This window comes from Falco punctatus (genome assembly GCF_963210335.1).
Source record: "Falco punctatus genome assembly, chromosome: 8".
Taxonomy (NCBI): Eukaryota; Metazoa; Chordata; class Aves; order Falconiformes; family Falconidae; genus Falco; species Falco punctatus.
Genome location: NC_137588.1, coordinates 47,624,442 through 47,647,169, shown reverse-complemented (window position 1 = coordinate 47,647,169; position 22,728 = coordinate 47,624,442). Strand labels below are relative to the sequence as shown.

The 22,728-nt window shown below is 39.7% G+C and overlaps 1 protein-coding gene and 1 long non-coding RNA gene across 2 annotated transcripts in view; one reads left to right on the top strand and one right to left on the bottom strand.

The window, feature by feature from the left end:
* Positions 1-665: 665 nt before the first annotated feature.
* On the bottom strand, positions 666-8,933 carry LOC308068800. The gene is made up of 2 exons (XR_013930134.1): positions 8,852-8,933; positions 666-7,712 (listed from the first exon to the last, which is right to left on the bottom strand). It is a non-coding gene; the product is annotated as an uncharacterized lncRNA (long non-coding RNA).
* A 5,150-nt stretch (positions 8,934-14,083) lies between these two features.
* Positions 14,084-22,728, top strand: part of KCNIP1 (potassium voltage-gated channel interacting protein 1) — a 435,471-nt gene continuing 426,826 nt past the window's right edge. The window contains exon 1 of the mRNA XM_080399997.1: positions 14,084-14,184. Coding sequence (XP_080256123.1) covers positions 14,097-14,184 — 88 coding nt within the window. The 5' untranslated portion in view covers positions 14,084-14,096. The remainder of the gene's footprint in view (positions 14,185-22,728) is intronic.

Sequence of the window (22,728 nt, the reverse complement as noted above, 5' to 3'; positions counted from 1 at the left end):
TATTTAACATAAAATTTAAGTAAAGTTAACAAAAACTAGTAAAAAATGAATTCTGTATTGAGAAAAAAAACCCAAAACCCCACAACACTTCTTTCCTATCTAAACAAAAAGTGCTGTTGCAGAAGTAGATTTAAGGCCAGTCTTAGCCAGTGAACTCAGACTCCTTGCAATCAGAAGTCTTCCAGCAATAGTTTTTGTTCTAATTGTGTTGTCATTGCAAGTCTATCTTTGCTGGTTAAGTATGTTTGGTATTTACTCCAGAAGTTCTTGCCTCATGAATATTTTCATGCTTGGTAGCAGCTTTCAGAGTTTGGTTATTGAATTAGGAAGACTATGACCACAAATTTCTATAGCTCCAAACTAATTTGGCTTTGTGGTGGAAATACTAACATTTTAATATATTCCTACATCTTTTAACAAAAAGATAGCAGATGTCTGGCTGACTTGACATAGATCAAAGTTGCTATACAATTTATAGCAAGCTCATGCATGGTTCAGGTAAATTCCTGATGCCTCAGGCTTAGTATAGATACTAGGAGTCATTAAGACCAAAGCAAATCCTTTGATATGTTATTGTACAGTTACTCATAAAAATAATATGATGAGGATTTTTGCTAGTAAGAAAGAACAAAGCAAATCTTGTTGGGGGGGTGTGTGTGTGTGTGTTGTATTTTTCCTTTCGCTTTGGATTTTGAAACCCAGTGATTCACAAGCCTTACCCATTGCTGAATTTTGGAAAGCACTATTGCTTTTTCTTTGATGGATCTGATGGCTCCAAAACCTGTCAACCTTTCCTTAATCCTGTTAGGTGTAAGAGCAAGGGGTAATCAAAACCATATTGCAGTTATTTTTACCTCTCAGGTTGTCTGGGAATGCATCTGTGCTATTCTGTAGCAGTGACAATGCTGAAATGGTGGCCTAAGGGCCAGCTGTGTACATAATTTTAGAAGACATAAGAAGCTGAAAGAGAAAATATACCTAAATTCTCTTCATTGACATAGAATGCCAAACTGGGTGAAGACATTATTTTGTTAGGCAGCAGTCTGACCAACTCCAGGGTTTTCGAAGTAGACTTGTAGGGCATAGAAAGGCACAAAAGGGGATTTGTAAAGGATAAAGAAAATCATGGGAGAACAATTTTAAAAAATAATTCATAAAAATAGTAAGATAGTAGTACAGATGTCTGAGGATAGTAAAAGAACTGGGCCTACTCAGGCTTGCCCACTTATTTTAGAATCAAAAATAAAGAAAATTATCCTTCCTTTTTTTCCAGCTGTCCTTTTTGCTGTATCTAAAACTTCCTGAGCTCTTTTCACATTGCATCAGTAAAGTTCTCCCTAGCTCCTGTGGCTGTTCTTCTAGTCTATCTTTAAGTTGATTGCACAGCTGCAGGAGAGGTAAGTATTCCATCAGTCTTCTCCTGCTGCTACACAATCTGTCATTTTATTGCCTCTCTGATGAATCTCGACAGCTTTAATTGATTTTAAAAATAGAAGTGACAAAAATAGGATAAAACCAAAAACATATCACCCATTGCTTTCCATGTATGGCATAACTGACTTTTGGAGCAGCCAACACCAATGTTCATGGAAAGAGCTCATGCAGCATTTTCTGAGCTGGAGCCCACTTCTGCAACATGAACGGTTTACCATGGACTAAGATGGGTTTTCTGTTACTCAACCCCAAAGAGCTTGACTCAGTGAGGCAACCAAGTTCTGTAGTCCGTGTTATGCAGAAAGTCAGGAGGAGCTTCTCACTGTTAGTGAATGTGACACATAAGTATGTAAAAACAGTAAAGTCTTGAACTGCTGAAACTGTTATGGTTCTTACAAACCTTATAAGCTTCACTGAGGGGGATGCAGGAAGCTATTAAATTCCTGTGTTCCATAGCCAGAAGTGATGGAGAATGATGGTTGAAATTGGTCAGGCTTTTCCTGTCATCAGGTTTGTTGTTGTGTAGATCAACCATAATTGCCACTACACAGTGGTAAAATGGGAAGGTTTATGACAAGGAAAAGCCTGTAGTGAATGGAAGAGGAGGGGAAGATGTTCTAAAGTTGTCTAAAATTAGTGAGATGCAATAGTCTCTGCTTTTGTTTTTTGAGAACAGTAATGTGGTAAATTGAATCTTGAAAGTATTTCTGATCTTTCAGAACTATAGTTGCCTGATAAATGGCTGCCTTTATAGCCTTGTGCTAGCATGGACCACCCAGATGGTACATGTACAGTGAGAAGTGGTACTGTAGGACACTGGAATTGATGGCATAACACAGTGGGAACAACATACAATACCAGTAAACACATTCTGAAAGACTGAGCTTGTCTACATGAAAGAATAATGCAGAAGAAAGTGTTGTTTCCCTTTTAATTGTATAGGTAAGTTGCAGTGCTTATTAATAAAATACGTGCACACAAAAGGATGTGTTTTATTGCTCCAGTAATAGTTGCTTTGGGTGTATTGAGAAGTAACCTTGGACCATCACTTCCTTTTAGCTGATAATTAACTAGGAGGTTCATTACAGCTTAGATTAAATTTACCAGCCTCAGAAAGCCTTGCAAATAAGATAGATGTGGGGTTGGAAAAGATGTTATTGCTTGTGAGATGAGGTGGCCTTCTGCAGAGGTTATTGGACTGGGAGCTAAGAGACCTGACTGCTGTAGATGCCCCAGGTACAAATTTCTGTTCTTGCTGGGTATGCCACTTTGAGTTTAGTTACCCTCACTCCTTCTAATTCTTTATTTTATCTGTTTATACCTTGGTCTGGCCCTATAGCAAAACTAATCTGACAGAAAGTCCTGTTTGGGCTGTCAGCAAATAAGTACCTCTGCCATGATCTGTGAAGAACAGTGGGCAATCAAAGTGTATCTGCCATAAACTATAGATGTAAGTAATCTTCAGGGAAGTTTGGCTTGCTTCCTGTGTATACTTCTGGGGTCTGGGAAAGGCTTGGAAATGTAAAACTGTACAGGAAGTTCTCTGTGTTTTCCAAATTCCGTATGCTAATGTAGAGTTTAAATAAAATCATTAACATCTCAGATGCAATAGGAGATCCATATATTTCTTGACCCCTGATAGTCTGGGTAAATTCTCTCTGGCTGGTATAATTCAGAACAGTGCTGATAAGCTTGTGCAGTGCACAGTTTATACTTCATTTCACATGGATTTCATTTGATTAGCTTTGAGACAGAACAAAACAGCAACAAAAATCCCACATAATGAACAGCAATGTTCAGAACTCTGACAGCTTTTCCCTAGCACATTGCTTTGATTCACAGGGTCCTTAAGCCAACAAACTATCTTGTTCTGGTTCCTGACCCACAGTAGTCAACCTAGTTGTATTTGGAAAAGTGTGCAAAGTTCACATTATGCTGAATTCATGCAGGTGATGAGTATGAGCTGATGTACAAAGGAACATTCCCTTAAAGACCACATTAGGGCTTTGCAAAAGTCCAGTGAGAAGGGTGGTCGGAGGGTTGGCTTCTTTTATACAGCAATAATGTTTGTGGTACTATTAAAGAGCATGGTGTTTAATAAGTCAGAATACTGTTGCTGAACATTCTCAGAGAAAGCTAGATAAGCATCCCACTCCTCCTCTGATTGTGTTTTAGCTGCAGTAGCTGCAGAACTATTTGGCAGATCATGGAGGAACTAATGGAAGTAAGGAGTTATCATCTACTTTCAAAATTTTCAAAATCTCACCAGGCACCTGTGTGTGCTGGAAGGCCTGAAAGTGCACATGTGAAATAAAGTACAAAAGAAAAGTGAGGGTAAATTATCCTCAGTCCATGATCTAGCTGACATATTAGATTGCTGGGCTGTTTGGAAAGGGATACTGCTTCTTAGTTGCCTGTATCTAGTGACTGACTAGCCCTTAAAGTCTATCTAGATCTAGTAGGTAAAGTAGTGGACTGTGATATAGGTTCTGTCACTCGCTGCTGCAAGAAACTGAGTATGTCAGCCTTTTGGCACCAATGCTCTTCATCTGGCAGCTAAGGAAAATACCATCTTTTTTGCCCTTACTGTTTCCAGAGTATTCTGAGATTTAGTGATCAGGGTTCATTAGATTAAAAAATAAACTAAAATTTTAAAAAGCAGAGAAAAAAAACCCAACATTTAAAAATCAATTAAAAACTAGAGTAGCAAGGCTTTACTATTCATTGGAAATGGAGGGGAGCAAAGAGCACCTGTTATGAGGGGTTTTTGAACAAAGGCTATCAGTGGTTAGAGTCCTGCCTTTTGCACCATGTGCGCAGAAAAAGGAGTTGCAATAAGTAGAAAACAGCAGACCACCTATCTTACTGTTTAAATATCAGGAATGAAACCCTACATTTGTTCAAGGCAATAGGTAACTTGTCATTGTCAGCTGAGCCAGGACTTCTTCCCTTGATGTACCTCCCCAAAGCACTGTAGTTGAGAAGAACATCTACATCAAAAAGATCATGGGTAAAGCCAACTTGAATAATATTTATTAAGAATCTACCCTTTTAATTAATGACTGACTTTTTTTTTTTTTTTTTTTTTGAATGAATGAAACTGAAGTTCCAAGTCCTGAGTATTTATGAACACTTGTGAATTTGCCCAAATGAACAGATTTCACCTAAGGGTAATTTACAGACTGTTTGTTTTGATTCTACTGTAGTCGTACACAGCTGGTTAATCTGCTGATTCCAGGCTGTTTTGCTGATTGATGAATTTTAAACTAAATAACAGCTGAACTAACATTTATATTTATATTAGTGGAACTTTCAAGAGTCATGGAAACTTTTAAAAAATCTCACAGGTGTCTACAAATTCACAAATGATACAATCACATTATTGTGGTCTGTATTGAGTGTTACTGCTCTGTATCATAACAGTCTCAGGGCAGGGCTCTGTGCCACAGGACAACTATGACACAGTTCTTCAGATGGTGGTGTGTCCAGAAGACATTCATAGCTTTCCATCTATTAGAGGTTAGCGGTTTAGTCAGTATCAGAATCAGGCTGTTAACAGCCATGTTTGGGTGCGTGCATAAACCTACATCTGCTAAAAAGGTAATTGAAAGTGGTATAAACCTATTTAAAAAATCACAGATACTGATACACACTGCAATTTTCAAACCCAGAAAATATTTCCATAAGAGTTCAAATAATCCTTTTTAACCTCAAAAAAACCCTCCATTTTTTTCCTTTGAAACTATTATTTTCTGAGATTGTCAAGGTAGGCTGGACATGTTCTCATAATAGGATAAAAAAGAAAGCTTAACAGTTGTGACAGCTATGTTTAGATCAATTGTTTTGGGTGGTTATAAACAGTTTGGGTTTGTTTTTTGGTTTTTTTGGGTTTTTTTTTGTTTGTTTGTTTGTTTTTTGTCAGCTGAAACATTAATTTTGTATAGTTATTCCCTACATTTAGCTGGAGAATTATAGCTTCACAATTGGAGGTTAGTTTAATGCAATTTAATTGTGATTTAATTGGGAAGGGGCTTAACTGTTTGCTCAAAAGCTTCAACACCTATTTTATGCCCAAAGGAAATAAAAAAAAAAAAAAAAAAGAAAAGAAAAAGAAAAAGTGAAGGTAAAAGGAGACCATGGGAAGTTTGGGAGATTTGGAAGTATGACCTATGCTTCCCTATCCTGCCTGACTTCATTTATATAAGTCTTCCTGCTTCCACCAGAATTTAGTTTATTTTTCTGAACTAGAACAAATTGTTATAGCTCATTAAAATGTATAAGTATATATTCTCTCTTGCTGCTTTCTGAGAAGTTTAGCATCTGCTGCATAAATTAATGTACCTATACCTCAAGAATGGGCAGGATGGAATAAGTAGTACAGTATGACTGGCTGTAGAAAGAAAACTGGCTGGAAGTGCTTTGCTTCATAATTCCTGCACCAAGCTAAAGACAGTTTGTCATAAAACTGTCAGATGCCAAGTCATTAAACCTTATTTTATTGAGGCAAATAGATTCTTGGGATGCCAAAAATAAGTATGAGGTAGGCACATGTTATTAGATGCATTTAATAACAAGATAAAAGACATGGAAAGAGTATTTTAAATCAATTCTATCTGAGATAAATACTGCAATGTAAAGAAAGAAAATACTTTGTCTAGTCAAAATACATACCAGGTCCAGACCAACGAATGCATCAGTGAACTAACTCAAAGTTGAGTGAAAACCTAGTATGTGAGGAATGGGGGAGTGAAGGAAATATACTTCTAATTTTCCCTGAAATTGAAATGCTGAGAAAATTTCATTTTGGAAGCTCAATGACATAGTGCTTCTGGAAGGAGCTGTGCTGTCCTTACTGCCATAGTTGTTCTTCCAGTTGATGTTCTCATCAGTGTTGTTTCATCTTTTTCCTGACCTGTCCTACCAAGCCACTGAAGCACAGCTAACATATTAGTGATTGCCTCTCTCCTTTTTCACTCAGGGACAGCTCAAGCTCAAGCATGCTCTGATACTGTTATAAACTAAAAATGAATGTGTGCACGCATCCATGTCATTGAAGCTGGGAGGCATAACAGCAGCCATTGATTTAGCATAAACATTCCCAGCCTACAAATCTGGAGACCCCTTTGACAAATCATTGCCCCCAAGGTGAAGAGAAGCATGGTTTACTTTTTCTATTCTTCCTACTTTGGTCCTCTGTAACCACCTCTGCAAAGGCATACTTATCCATACAGCTTACACACTTACGAGAAGTAAATCTCTTGGGTTTGTACTAGAAGTTTTTCTGGATGGTAGATGTCTTCTGGGGAAGCTGCCTTCACCTACCACCAACCTACTTGCAAGGGCAAGACCACTATATCCCTGTCTCCACTTCGAGCTTTACAAGCTGACTACAGCCAATGTGTTCAGTGTATGCTGTTTGCTCTCTGAATAGCTTTGTATTTGCCAAGTAGCATCTCTGTCCTTAGTTATGGTTGAACAAACTGTGATTGAACATCAGAACAAAGGAAAAGTGTGTCTAACCCATCTCCATAACACAACTATTTTGAGAATACAGGGCTAAAGTGGAACTTAGGCAGGACCTCATCAAAATACTAACATCAACTCACCACTGGAAGCATGGCATCAAACGTGCATTTGATATGTTAAACCATCATTTCTATTTACTGAGCAGAATTCACTTCCCAGTGGAATATTTCTGTAAAGCCTGTGTATGGCTCTGGTTTTCCTGCTACTTTTAATCTCCTGTTGACACACATGTGATAATGACAGACATAATGAAAGCTAAGACATGTCACTAGAGTGTTTCTTGGACTCTCATAGCCAACAGCTGTGAAACTCTGAACAGTGTCTGGCTAGATTTGGGGGTTGTTTTTGTGACAGAAGCTCATGTAATTTTCAGGGTTGTGGTGTAGAACCCTTTTGCTTTAGACTGTGCAATTATTCAAATCTATTCAAGAGTATGAAGAAGTATTCAGCCCAATCCCAAACTGAATTATGATTTTACCGGTATATTTTAGCAACAGTGACAAACCACCTCAAGAGAAGTCCAGAACTGGAATATCATGAGGGCTGGAACTTCAGCCAATTTCTCTGCAGGAAGCTTGCACAGCAAGTACTGAGCTTGGCTAGGAAAGAAGGATCTAGGCATTGGCCTCAGCCCTCTCTGTAGGGAAAAGCTCTGTCTGCACACAGCTTCAGGGAAGTCAATGTGGTTTTCCACAGGCAGAAGTGAACCACCTGCTTGGAGTGACTTCCAAGTCCAAGGTGTCAGGCTGCTCCTGGAAGAGAAAGACAGAATTGTAACTTCAATTTATGTGCACTCTGTATATGTATGCCTGTATTTCAGGCAAAAATTTTGTACCCAAACCTTGAGTCTCTTAGTTTCTCACTGCACTCTAAAAAGCTCATTTTAGTGTGCATGCTTTTTCATAAACCCTTTCTTCCCCTAGATTTCTGTATAAATAAACAATTAGTCATGCTCGGCAGATGGGATATTAAATAAACAGATGATCCAATTTGAGTGGACAGTTTGTGGAAAATACTGATGTGTTGCTATCTATATACATTCCTACCCAATGAGGAACGCTGCCTGAGTCTAGCGATAACTACTGTGCCATAAAAAACCAAATTCTATAATGATGAGGAAATCTCCATGCGATGTTCCTGAGGCTCTGATTGATAATACTAACTGGAATTACAGACTGAATAAAAATGCAATATGGTCATTATCTGCCTGGAAGCAATGCCAGACACCAGTGGAGAAGATAATATCAGGGCTGGGAAGCTGCTGCTGAAGTGTTGGACTGGTACAAAGGAGACGTTGATTCTAAACTTGCTGCTGCTTTGTTCCTGGTAATCATAGGCAAGTGAGTCCATCTGGTTTTGTGTTAGTTTACCAGATTTGAAAAACAGATACTAGTACAAACTTCCTTGGGAGTCGAATGTAGCTGATTTCTATACGTGGAAAATGCTCAATATTAATTCTGGTATTATTGCAAATAGTAATGGCATGTGATATGGCATGCTGAGAGCTCTACCCTCACAGGCTATCTGTATTCAAGTAAGGCATGAATCCTTCATTTTAAGTAGATTGATTTTCAAAGCTATTCCTTGATATTATACTTTTCTTAAGGGCCAACAAAACTGGTTCTTATTGTTTTAGGTTACCTCAAATCTAGAAGTAATTGGGATACAGCTAGTAGGAACAATTGCCTGTACCTGCTGGATTTGCTTCCAAACAGATTATTAATATTTAATCTATATTATTTTCAGGTCTATCCTGAGACAACTGTGCCTTTGGGAGTGCAATGAAGATGATACAGTACGTCGGTAACAACACTTCTGGACCCAAGAGAACACCTGGCACCTCTACACTTCCATGTCTGGGTAACTCAGTGCATATCATTGCTTCACATACCTCTCTTCTCTGTGAAGGAGAGCTGGGTGTGCAGGCTGGGCAGGAATCTTGTGGCATGCTCCAGCCAAGTCTTCAGCTTTGTCAGGACAGCAGGGACCATGACCACCAGGCTCGAAATGAATACATGGAGACTGAAAACAATTTCCAGTACAGGAGGAAAGATCCTGTTCTTCTTACAGCATTAATGTAACAGTGCACCATACCAACAATGGAAAAAACTTCTTACGAAAAAAATTAGGGGAAGGAGTTTGAGAGAAATTTTTGCAATGATATGCTTCCCAAAACCACAGGGAAAAAGGGTGACTTGGATTATCCTTCTTAGGGTGAGACCTTTCTGGCTTTCATGCAAAAGTGTTTCTGCAGGCAAATATGAGAACGGATCTGCCCGAATACCAAACTAGTTGACAGTTTCTTCCACAATGCCAAGTAGCAGAAACACAGGAAAAGAATATAAATAATGCAAATATCAGAGTCTATTCTCTGATAGTACCCAGGATCTATGATGGATCTCAGCCATTATCCCATTTGCCTTTTGGTCTCCACAGCATGATGGTAATATCTGTGGGATGAACTGGGTATCATGAATGCTATACCCTGACACCCTTGGCAGCAGTTAGCTCTGGAATTGCTCTTTCCAAACCTAATATAAATACAGAAAAATAGGGATATTCCCTTTATGCTGGAGGGGGCTGTAAGGAAGCAAGGCATCCAAGTTTGCAGTTTGTTTGTTCACACCTATTCCAGAGATTATTCTTGAGCATTTGCTGTGTGGTTTCAAGATAAGGGATTAAACTTTCTCCTGATGCAAATAGGTTTAACTGTCTTTGATGTCAGTGAAAACCATACTGGCTGAACCTCTGGTTGAACTTAGCTCATCTGAATCTTACAGACTTGGAGAATATTTTTACATCTTGCCCACCCACACTGTGATCCTGAATGGCAAATTAGGAAAGAACAATTTCCTACAATGCACTTTTATATCTCTTTGGGATGACAATTAACTTGTTATATAGTGTTCTCAGACTTTACATGCAGAAAATTAAACTAAGCTTGGGTGTGAGTGAACCAGTTATGTTTCTGAATGCTGTGTAACTACTGTAGTCCCTGAAAATGCATGTAAAATATATTAGAGGGCATATTCTGTTTTATTTTGGAGTTTATTATATCAAAACCTTCAGAGAAAAATACTTTCCCCTACATCACAACCCTCCCTTTGAATAACCTTACTTCTATATGCCTTTTTACCTTTGCCTGACCTTAGATTTCCAGCATTATACAGAAATTTAATATACAGCAATATAGAGGAGTACTATCTGTCTACACTCATTGTCTGAGGCCATTATAAAAAAGCTCAAACAGTGACATAAGACCTTTTTTTCTCAGTAACATTTTCAGTCAGTTACTGAAGACTGTCTACATTTGCCTGCAATCAGAATAAGCTGCCTTTGTGCTTTCCCACAAATAACAGCAGTAAGCAATTTGAGACCTTTCATGCCCAGTATTTTTTTAGGATTGTCAGTGTTGGAGGCTACATTTAGAGGGCCTTTTGGCTGCTGGAAGTCTGGTTAACTCCAGCTTTCACTGAGCTACAGGGCTGCAAATCTCCACCACTGCTGAACCTGATGCAGCTTTTAGGAAACCCTGTGGTTAAGATGATCCACTCCTATTAAAGTATATTTTGTGTTCCTTTTGACCCGTTTTTCCCTGTGTGGTATGGGTGTGCTGGTTTTGGCTGGGATAGAGTTAACTTTTTTCACAGTAGCTAGTATGGGGTTGTGTTTTGGATTTGTGCTGGAAACTGTTGATAAGACAGGGATGTTTCCCTTATTGCTGAGGGGTGCTTACACAGAGCCAAGGCCTTTGCTGCTCCTCACCCCACCTTGCCAGTGAGTAGACAGGGGGTACACAAGGATTGGGAGAGGAAAAAGCTGGGACAGCTGACCCCAACTGACCCAAGGGATATTTCACACCGTATGACATCATGCTTGCTATACAAAGCTGGGGGAAGAAGGAAGAAGGGAGGGGACATTTGGAGTGGTGGCATTTGTCTTCCCAAGTAACTGTTAGGTGTGACGCAGCCCTGCTGCCCTGGGGATGGCTGAGCACCTGCCTGCTGGTGGGAAGTGGTGAACAACTTCCTTGATTTGCTTTGCTTGTGTGCACAGATTTTGCTTTACCTATTGAACTGTCTTTATCTCAACCCATGAGCCTTCTCACTTTTACCCTTCCAATTATCTCCCCTATCCCGCTGTGGGGGGAGTGAGTGAGTGGCTCTATGGGACTTAGCTGCTGTCTGGGGTTAAACTACAACATATGGGCCAAGAGAGGTAAATGGATGTCCAAGAAGAACTCTCATTCTCTGTGTGAAATTAGGGTGTTAGGGACACTTAAAGTGCTATCTGGGATATGACACAGTTTTCTTCTCCCAACTATGTAAGACCTCTCAGTTTCCATTACTTCCATTAATACAACTCCTAGCACTTGTTATGTCCATTGCCCTACATTCCCACCCCAAATTATATCACGATGTATATATATAAATGCAATTAAACATGCTGCAAACCTTTTATACAGAGATATACAGAGATATACTAATTAGCAACCTGCTGACTCCTTGATTTCCCTATTGACGTTTTACTGCCTTATTACAATTTATTTTTTCTTTTAAAGAATCACATTTCCAACTTTGAATTAGATCTCTGGGAATGAAGGACAGCCTTGGAGATGGCTTTATGAAGGAGTTACTTAGCACTGTGTTTCCCACAAATCTGCCATTCATTTTGTGTAGTCAGCAAAGATTATGAAGCCAAGAATGGTCCAGAGAAAAGTGGCTTTTGGTTTTTTAACACATCCCCTCCACCTCCTTTCCCACTCTCCATCTTCACATCACTCTGTACTGTTTACCTTACTGGTTGGAAATTTGTAGTGTAGAGGGCAGAAATATTACTTTACACCTGAAACCCATGCCACTCTCTATTCAGCCATATGTTTCTGACAAGGTTCAGCAATGTATTTAACCTCTGCCTCAAGTTTCCCACTAATAACCTTGGACAGAGAGTCCCCACTAATGTAATCACCTGTGAGATGGGGAAGCCCTGTGTAACAAAGGCTCTGGGCTGTGTGGAGGCAAGGGTGGCAGGAACCACAAGACCTTTGGGTGTTTGCTGCAATCCAGGGGGAGGATTTGGCGGCAGCAGGGACCCGGCTTCTCTTCTCCACCTGCAGTGCCCCGCGGAGGGCTGGCCTCAGTACTCAACATCCTGTGCCTCAAAGGGCAGGTTCTGAGCACTCAGCTGGCTGGCTTTGGCTCTGCAGAGCGTAATAAAGGGAAGAGGAGATTTTTTTGATAGATTTACAGAAAATTTACCTGAAAGGTTGTGTGGGAGTACAACCCCGAGGTGGAGGCCGCAGCCCCAGGGGATGTCCGTGTGGGGCACTGCCAGCCTCCCGCCACCAGGCTCAGCCATCCTTGTGAGCTCACACCTGCTTTCTGCAGAACGTTTCCATTGAAGCTTTTTGGAAGTTTTCCAAATTTGAGAACTATTAAATCTGAAAAAACCTGAAACTGAATGTTAGGTATTTAAGGCTAGAGGCAACTGGGTGGAAGCCAGTGAGCAGCAAAACTTCCAGTGCCTGACAACTCAGCTTGGGAGTGACAGCCTGGGCACGAGCTTCATGGTGGCTATTACTGAAGTAATTTTGTCTGTATGTCAGTTTTTATGTGTCAAAGTACCTTTTTCTGAGGTAAAATGAGGCAGTGTGAAGCCTCTCTGAGCAGCCCTAAGGAGATGGTGAGCAGCTGCATGGCACAGGGGTGCCTGGGGAGGAGGAGGCCAGGAGCGCCCATGTGAGGAGGAGGGCTAGGGTGCTTCCAGGTGCGAAGGGCAGGCAGTTGCCTGTCTCAAAGCAAGGTGAACCATTTGACAAAGCCCTGAATTTTGCCTGAGAGGGATGTAAGTTATACTGCAAAGCAGTTTAGTGCCCCCTGAGCAAAAGGGACTATCGTTGTTCCCTGAAGTGAAAAGCTGTTTGTTGTGCTTGTTTCTCAGGTAAGGCAGAAGACTCAGCTGTTGCTGCTCAGACGTGATGGCTGGCTCCAGGTGGCTGTGTCAGAGACAGGGCTGATCAAGTCATCTAACAAGTGGCAGCTGGGTGTGAACTGAAGCCTGAGCTAATCTGCTTTGTAACCCACCCTGCGACAAGCAAATACGGCATTTTGGGAGTTGTTTAAAAACATCTGAGAGGTCTTCATTGAAGATGCCTGACTCAGTGCTCAGGTGGGGTTGAAGATCTGAGGCAACTTCTACTTTGCTGCTGGACACATCAAGTCTTTTTATTAAAAGTATTCCAGGCACGCAGAAATAATTGACTGAAGTGAAGAAGCCAGAGCTGTGGCTGTTGCTAGGGGATAAACTCACGGTACATGGTAAGAGGGAGCCTTGTGTGCATCGGACAAGCACAACATGAGGTAGTGTGTAAAAAGTAAAGGTATTAAACAGTGCTGTGCTGCACAGAGGTGTGAGCATAAGCCCCGCAGGCTCTAGGAGCCTGACTGACACATCCCTGAGTGTTGAGCAAATACCCAGCTGAGCAGCATCTAAGCTGGTAATATTAAAAGGGACTTTTTCTGAGCGCAGCTTTGCTTTTCTACTTCTGGCAGGTTTTGCAGAGGAATCCCCTGCAGCTTTCTATGTGTAAAGTGCAAGTACAGTGTTGGTAGAATTTTCTGGTTCCTTTGGGCCCGATGGGAGTAAAATTGGCAGCTTCATTGAAATCAGCTGGAAAAGAGAACCAAGAAAAGGGTCTTCAAACAGCAGCTTCTTTTTCTTGCAGCAGTCACCACCCTGTGACTCCAGCATTGATTGCTGCATTACCAGTGCCCGGCATGGCAGGCTGCAAAGCCTGGTGAAGCAAATCCCTCCTCCTTCCCTGCCTGGCTGAGGTGTTGCCTGTGCTTAGCAACTTCCATCAGGGCACCGCGGCATGCATGTGCAATCACAGTGGAGAGGCTGAAGGGGAGAGCTATACCTTTAACAAAAAGGGGATGCAAATTTCTCCACTGCAATCTTTCCTAGTAGCTTCGGAGAGGCAAATCTCCGTGCAGAGGCTGGTGCTTTAGTGCATGAGAGCAGAGTTATGTGCATTGCACAAACTGTCGTCTCAACTTTGTAAAGGACTTGCTTTTTTATTTTTTTGTTATTCCTGGACTTTATAAGAGAGAAGAGCATTTCTACCCTTTTGAACCATGAGCGGTTGTTCAAAGAGATGCAAGCATGGGATTGTCAAATTTGCCCAGACTATTTTTAATCTCATCACAGGCACTCTCAGCAAAGGTAAGAGAAAACATTTTAGTTCGTATCATTCTTCTCTGCTGTTAGCTTTGTGTGGGGAGTTTTGTAGCCTTTAAGGAGGTTTGTGATAGAGTTTATTATTGTCTCTTCAGTGGCGTTCTGGTTTAATTCTGGGAACTGACTGCTCTGAAAGAAGTTGCTGTGTGCAGCGAACATTGGAGCTATGCTGTGAAGCCTTATGTAATTGTTTCTAACTTGTGTAGTTTGTAACCTGTATATGTCAATCTGACATAGCCCACAACTGTAGCAGGCTTTTTCAATGTGTTCGGAAATGTGCTTCTGAAAGCTGATGTGCAGCTTCAAAAATTGAAGACTTCATAGCTGTCAGTAACTGGTACTTCTCTGTGTCATTTTCTGCTTCAGTGTTTCTGCTTGTTTGAAGCATGCGTGTACCTTGGCTCATAATCTAAGTATACCTTTGAGTACCTTTTGTTTATTTAAGTTTTGCTTGTCACCTACACACCCTGTGTGCCTTTGTGCCTTACTATGTGGCAGGTGGAACAGTACCAAAATTATTTATGCTGTCCTCTTCACTAAAATCAAACAATTAAAAAAAACAAATCCTCTCTTCTTCTTTGGAAGTTTAGTAGTTCCTGTAGTGGTGCACTGAGGTAAGTTTTTGTTGGTTGTTCCTTTTGTGATGATACTTTTCAGCACCACCTATGGCCGCTGGTTAAATGAGTACTGGTGATCTGTTTGGGAACTCCTGACAATAATAAGCAACGTTATGCTTGACTGCTGCTTGCCTGTTGAAATGTGGACAATGTTTAGGTGAGGGTCAAACTTCTGCAGGGGTGGGTGTGTGTGTGTGGTTGGAGGGGATGTGATTTATTTTTTGTTACTTTTGTTTGGAATTGATAATACAGTCTGGATTAAATTATTAGTAGAGAGATTCATATAAGGCTGAAGAGTCTGTGCCATGATGTGGGTTTTTTAAATATAAAGTCTGTAGCTTTTTTTAATGTGTTCATAATCAAGGAGCAAAAATGAAGCATTTCTTTTTCAGGTAAGTTATAATCCTTGTAGTTCTGTGGCTGTGTTGGCTGCCTGCAGCACATGTGCTCCTGCATGAATTTTAATGTTTAAGTTGTTCCCTAGGATAAACTGAAGCAGGCTGAGGTGACTTTTAAAATAGCAAATGTGAAAGTGCCAAGAACTGTTAAGTGCAGCGTGCAGCTTCCTTTTGTAGAAACTGGGGAAATATATTCAATCTGTCTCTCTGGAAAAGAAATACAGTTCTAAGACAGCATTCTCGTATTAACCTTACTGGTTTTCAAAAGAAATCTACACAAGAAAATATCTGTTTCACATAAGGAATGCTGGAAAAGTTGGTTGTCTTTAAAGTAAAAACTGGTTTTAAATTGCATCTTTTTGTATTTAATTATTCTTCTTCCACTTGCCCCTGCCCCCATCATCCATAGGCTGTCAAACACCAGCAGAGGAAAGATTAAAAACTTGTAAAAGTCTGTCACAGGAAAAAGCTGTCTGATGTTGGTTATAATTCATGATTAATGCCAAGATGTCTTTTTAATATTAAAAACAAAAGAGAAAATCACAGAAGAAAATATAGCAAAAGAAATTACTTTCACAAATGGTAGGGAAAAGAAAGTAGTGGTAGGATGCTATCTGCAAGACCTCATCTACTATGGCATGTATGTATGGTGTATTTGGTGTAATTTATTTGTGCTTTTTTCAGAAGATAATAGAATGTAGGGTGTAGACTGCTGTAGTCACAAGTCATTGACAATAAACTTTGTGCTGTTTGCTTGAGCTCCCCTTAAGGCAAGCGGAAACCTGTGGTCTTGTAGTGTTTCCCCATGTGCTCATCTAGAGCAGTTCATCTGTTGTGGAGTTTTCAAGTAGCCCTTGTGCCTCTACTGCTTGCCTTGCTTTGGCAAAGGGATACATCAGTGTTTGAGTCTGACAGTAGAATAACACATATGGAGAGCTAGAAATGGGAGTATAAATGGTCCAAGGCCTGCTTCCCATCCCCACCCTTTCTTCTGAAAGATGCTGCTGTTGTGCCATCATTGTCTTTGCAGCCAATACAATAGTATTTTACAGTTTTACCCACATCTTTCCTGTGGCAATGTCTCATTTCAAGCTGCTTGAATTAGATAAGAGTGGCTTCCTAGGATTCAAAGCATTTAAAAGTCTGTTAAACTTTTTTTTCTCCTAGTCAGCTGCTTGTATTTTGAACTGGAAGAACCAGACTGAGGAAGGAATAAACTGTATGAATGAGTTTGTTGCATAGATATCAAAGACCTGCTGTAATTAAAATAAATGTTTCCATATCATTACCTATGAAACTCATAACTAGAAAGAAAAACATTAGAAATCTTGCTCAGGAGTCTTGAATTATTTTTTTTTTAAAGTGTTGAGGTTTGTATATTTATCCCAGAGCTGATTGTTTAGTATTTCTTCTAGTAAAAGTGTTGTATGTTAAGCCAAGAAATAGAAACTGTTGTATGTTGCTGTTATTGTAGGGTTTTAAACTTACACCATATACGTGCTCTTGAATGTTCAAGCAAAATCCTGTGTTCTTCATCCCAATCCTGCCTATTTTCCTCCGTACTAATTAATGTTCTTTATTTTCCTTGTAAAAAGTGTTTAAAGTAAAAATAAAATGTGAGGCACAAGATCCTTTGTTTTCTTATGCTTCTATCTTTGAGTGTTATTGTGGTGGCAGATATTCCACAGTTCAGTGAGATGTAGTCCTTAGCTGTGCTCTATGGCTTCTACTTGTCTTAATAATAGCATTTTTCTGTCCCCTTGATTATTTACAGTAATAAAATGATGCTGTCTGAGCTGCAGATATAAAATCGTTTTGCAACAGGGTGTGATGAGACAACAGCCTCTCACTGCAGTCTGCAATGAGGGAATAGGCACACCTGCTAACCCCGAATGGTCACCAGCCAGGTTGGTGTGTCCTGATTTAAATCTGAGCTGCAGCAAATCTATGAGGTTGTAAGCCAAGAAGTTCATAGCTGGTATCTCTGCAGAGCTGGACTAGCAAATTTTGCTAGCTTCCTTCTCACTGTGCTCTTATTTGGAAAAATTTAGTGGCAGAGGTGTCTGCTGCTGTGCAAAAGAAGGCCTCTTCCACCAAGAGCTTTGTGTAGTAAGATGCATGTGTTAAAGAAAATATGCCTAGTTGAAGCATATGAAGTTTGCAGCTGGTGGAAGAAGAGTAACTCCCTTATTATGCTTCTTGGCTTGGATGGAGGTCTAGCACTTGCAGGGAAGAGTCCAGAAAAGGCTTTTAGAAGTGGGTTACCGTGGCAATGGACAGTGTGTGAGCAGCAGCACTTTTACCAAAGTTGCCTCAAAATGGTGGTGGTGGTGGTAGAAATGTTTTGTGCGAGGTTTGGGTGTGCTTTCACATAACCTCTACTGTGGTGTGTGAAATAGTAGTTCATTCTCCACACCCTGGGAGCAAGTAGGGATGGTAAGAATGAGTTTGTTGGGGGTTTCCTATTGAGCAGAATGATTAAACTACAAGTCTCTCTGTGAGTGTGAAGATATTGCTAATGTAATTAAAAACCTAGTACAGGAGGACCTTGCTGAGTGACCAAAAATGAAGCTGGCATGAGACCTCTTGGATTTCTATTAATGTGTTATAATTTTCAATGCAAGAATACAAAGATTATTTCTGGCACTAGCTCTTTCAAAAATGTTCCTTTGCAAAAGCTGATAAGATTCTGCAAATTAACTATCCTTTCACCTTTGTTCCCAAGCTGCCCCTCTTCTAGTCATGCTATTAAAATCCTTGCCAAAGGGTCTCATTTCTGTTTTCTTGTTTCTCCCATCTCTGTTCTGCAGTGCAGTTCATCTGCAACTGGTAATTTGTCCATTTTCTTAGTTTTAATTGCCTAATTGTCTGTTCCACTGCAGCGATAAAGTCTTAAAACATCTTGCTCTCCCCACAGCCTCCCTCTGCATGAAAGTATTCTGTTTTACAGAAGTGTGGTCTGTTTTGCTGCTGCTTTGTCAATCCAAATTAGTTAGTCTTGTGAGATGGTAAGGAAAATGCATGGTCCCTTTTAGTAATACACAGGCTCTGTCTCCTCTTAGTGAAAGTTAATCTTGTTCCTTCAGAGCATACTGGCACTGCATTAGGTTTGTCTTCATGTCTCCAGCATCTGAAAAAGCAAGGGTAGAGTAGATGTTACTAGATGTCCTAAAGACCCAGGAAGGTTTTACATTTGTTCAAGTGATGCTGTGGTTACTGCACCTGTATGGAATACAAAAATGTACTTGGATTCTCCTGCTGCTGCATAGCTTACTTTCAGCCCTTGAGTTCTGGCTATTCCTTCAGATTTAGAGAAGCTCTGATTCAGAGGGCTCTTCTAAAAGCTCTTTGTGTCTGTTCTTTCTTTACAGAACTTTTCTGAGTGTTTTAAATGTCCTTTTAATAAGGAAACTGGTTACAGAAGCCAGGTTAATAACATGCTGTTAGAGTGGGATTAGAGCTTATCCACGTTTTCCAGGTGGTCCTGAAAAGTGAGGGTTTCTGTACAGAAGATGCTGGTGTAAAGCCCCAGTTAGAAAAGGAATGCCACTATAATGGGCAGAGTAAGAGTCTTCACTGTGCATCTTTAGAGAGAAGTCCACAACTGTTGAAGCCTCACAGTTCAGAACCTTCACTCTCCCCAGTGAAGCTCTCCAATTTTACTACGTGGCTGGTAGGAACTCTTGCGTGGTGTGTCTGTGGTTCTTGTTTTGCTTTTTAAAACCCCAGCATATCTAGTTATATTTTCTCCATACTGATGAATCTTTGACCCACAAAGCAAAATATACCTCTGTTTGGCATGTTACACATGTTTTATGTCTATGAAAAATGAACTACAAATAAATCTTTTTTTTTTTCCACAAAGTATGTACCGCTTGAGCCATGTATGTACACACATTTTACTTCTGTCTTTCATCAGGAGCAAGATATAATAATAAGTATATATTTTTTTGCATAACTGATGGATTAATCTGCAGATTCTCTAATAAAAAAAATTAAAATCAATAAAGTAATCATGTTGGATTCTATAGCAGTGGAACAACTTAGGAAAATTTGGCATCCTATTGTGTGTAGGGGCTTTTTTTGGTTGGGTTTGGTGTTTTTTTCTCTCTTTCTCCCCACGCCCTTTTTTTTTTCTTCTCATAATTGGTGGGCTAAAGAAAGAATTCTGACCCATGCTGTAGCTGTATTGATATGCTAATTCTACATGTAGGTTTTGTCATTCAAAATGGTGTAAAATGAACATGCCACAGTATATTTTGACCTAATGGACCATAATAATGTCCACCTAATGAATGGTTGTAAGTGTAAACAGATAACTTCTGAAGATGGCTTGACATAACTGGGTACTAGCATGTATTAAATAATTGTAAAAATAGCTTTAATTAACACATGAAGTGTAATTTTAAGATGTAGTTTTATCTCCAATAACACAGTACTAAAGGGTAACAATAAGGTAACACTTGTACATCTCTTCTGTGCTCAGAAACTAGTCTTGAGCTGCTAGTCTACTCTGTTTGGTTTGGGCTATATTCTGCAAGTTTCTTTATTAATTACTCCTGGTCTGTAGAGTGTGTTCAATGTTGAACACCTTGGTGCTAACAACAAAACAAGCAGTGGTGTTTCTACTCCATGCTGGGTGCCTGGTAAAGCTAACTTGTTTCCTAAGCAGGAATCCCATTGTTAGGGTAACAAATGAAATTCTGTCGACTATTCTTTATGATGGTATTTGTGAGATTCCTATTCTTAAACCTTTGTTTTCGTTGTTTTGATATGATTAGTAGGGCTCAAAGATGGTAATGTAATGGAAAGCAGGCATGGGGAAATTTTAACTATAGCAGCATTTAAGCTTGTGATGTAATTGGAATGAATATTCATGGCCAACTTGTTCCACATTTGCACAGCTTTACTAAAAACCAGTAGCATGCATATATAATTTGACTTTCACTTCTCAGCTGACTTTAACTTCTAATGTCATTCTTTGTAATGAGTGTTTCACAACATTTGGCTTGCAGGGCACGTGAGAGGAGTACATTTAATGCCGATAACTAGAAGTGAAGTAGTCTGAGGTTTAAAATCAGAGTGATTGAATGCTTTCTTTTGTAAATGGCAGACGTGGTACAGTAGCCTTACATTACAGAGTGAGAGAGAAATTGCTACTGCAGGCTTGATGAGGTGCTCATCTTGTAAAGCCAAAATAGAGTTTTGAGAGTGTAAAAATAAAACCTTGTTATATAATTTACATAATTGCATCTAGCAAAATTAATACCATTTTAATCTATTTCAATCTGAGAATTGTCCCTAAACATTTAAAAATCTAGTAAAGAACAAGTGTTTAACTTGCCTGGCTTTGAGATTGAGTGGCACCTTCAACTTTTAGGTAAGTGCGTCTCTCAGATGTGCAAAAATGGCATGGCATTTTTCTAATGCTTTCTTTATTTTTAATGATACAATGGTGTTTTGCCATTTTAAAATCTTTGTACCTGGCAAAGCAGATGTTTGGTTCTGCATTATTTCACCTAGAGTCATGTTTAAACTGGGTAATGGAAGACGTAATGAACACATACATCCATCATGAAAGAAGTGCAGTGTGTTTTACTCGGTGGAACAGCAACCATCATATACTGAAACTACTTTCCTAACTCAGCCTGTGAAGCAAGGAAACAAAGACTAAATCCACATAGAAAAGTGGATGATAGAGGCGCTCTTAAACTCTTGTCTGCTTCCTTCATGTTCTAGCTATGAATAGATGCGTCAAAGCTGTTGCTAAGTGTGAGGAAAATCATGTGAACTCCAAAGAAAGATTCTTGGTGCCCTAGTTCAAGTCTAGTTCAAGAATCCCAGGAATTTTAACCCCCCTCACCAGCCAAAGTGAATTAGGAATTAGCCAGGTAGGGGTGACCATGTTTCAGGGGTTTGGGTGGAGCTGTTCTGCTCAAGCTGCTCCAGTTTATAGAGGTGATTATATAGCAGTGGTGATCTGGAACACCTGTGATTGAGGCACTAACTGTGGGACTGCTCTGCCTTTCTCTGTCCCTCTTGCAGCTTCCCTGCTAACAGGGCTGCGCCATTTTCCTCTTCTTTGTGGGCTTCTGACTATCACACTTTTAAAATATTTACTCTGTCACTGGATGCAGGGTCACTAGCAGGAGTGGATTTCAAGGTAAGGATCAAGAAACTTATTCGTCTCTGTGGATCCAGTTTTACTTGCATAGAAACTCACCTGAAAACAATGTAAGTAATGGAATACTTCACTTGCCTGAAATTGTTCTGTGATGTTTTCAGACCCTGCAATAACCGTGTCAGTCTTCATCAAACAAATATGGTTTAAAACATGTCTTTGAATTGGCTGTATTTCCATATAATCTGCTGTTGAAGGTGACATGTTCTGGGGTTTTTTTGGTCTACACCCTCATAGTTTTGGTATAAATGTCATTTATTTTTTGTATATTGTCTTGTCTATGGGGTTTACTGCCAAAATGTTGTATGCTTCAGGTGAATGTGTTGCATAATGTTTTGATTAAGGCAATAATTCACAACAGTATTGCATACATTATCCAGTCTAAATTAAAGTGTGTGTTGGCTACAAGTGAAATTAATAAGCACCTGGAAATATCATTCTCTTAAAGTGTTTTTGTACATTCAGTTGGGAAGATGATAATGGAAGATGATGGTGTGGGGCAGTATTCCAGTGAAATATGCACACTTTAACATGAGTACTCACAAATGTGTTGCTGTTACTTTGCAGTTTGAGTGTCTGCTTTAGAGTAAATGAAAAACACAATAGATCATCTGTCTTCCAAAGAATAATGAAATCATACATAGCCATTCTTAGAGTGGAATAATCTGGTTTAGACTTTTAAATTCACAACTCCCTATGGTTACCCATGATAAAGCATTATTACTACTGCACAATAAAGCTAGTGATGACTCTAAGCAGGATAAGCCTCTGATAGTACACCAACATTCCAATGTTTGCGTGGGTTCCTGGAATGAACTGGGAATGCAAAGTGTGAGAGATCTTTATCGTTTATATATTGGTAGAGGTAAACATGTTAGTTTAAAGAAATGATCATGACATGTTCTACATCAAAGTACTTAGCCTAATACTATAAAATATGGCTTTTGTCACACCCCCTTGAAGTAGTAAAACTGCAGCTGTCTGTTGACAGAAATTGAATAAGATTCAGTCTAAGAGGAGGCCAACAAAAATGAAAACCACATTTCCAAGCATAAAAAAGTTAGCTTGAAGCTTTCAAAGGCATAAAAAGTAAGATAGACTTCTCTATTTCCTACTTAAAGGTTTGGGTTTTTTTGCTGTGATGATTTGTGGGTTTTGGGGTGTGTGTGTGTTGGTTTTTTAATCCCATACCTGTTGCATTCTATGTGTACAAGGAGTAGCAGATCTTCAGGTTATGTATTTTAGGGAAAGTCATAAATGCCACAGGTTTTTGACTTGGGTCTGAAAATGTTTGCAAGCTCCCCAGTTGTTGAATTGTGTGTTTATGTTGATG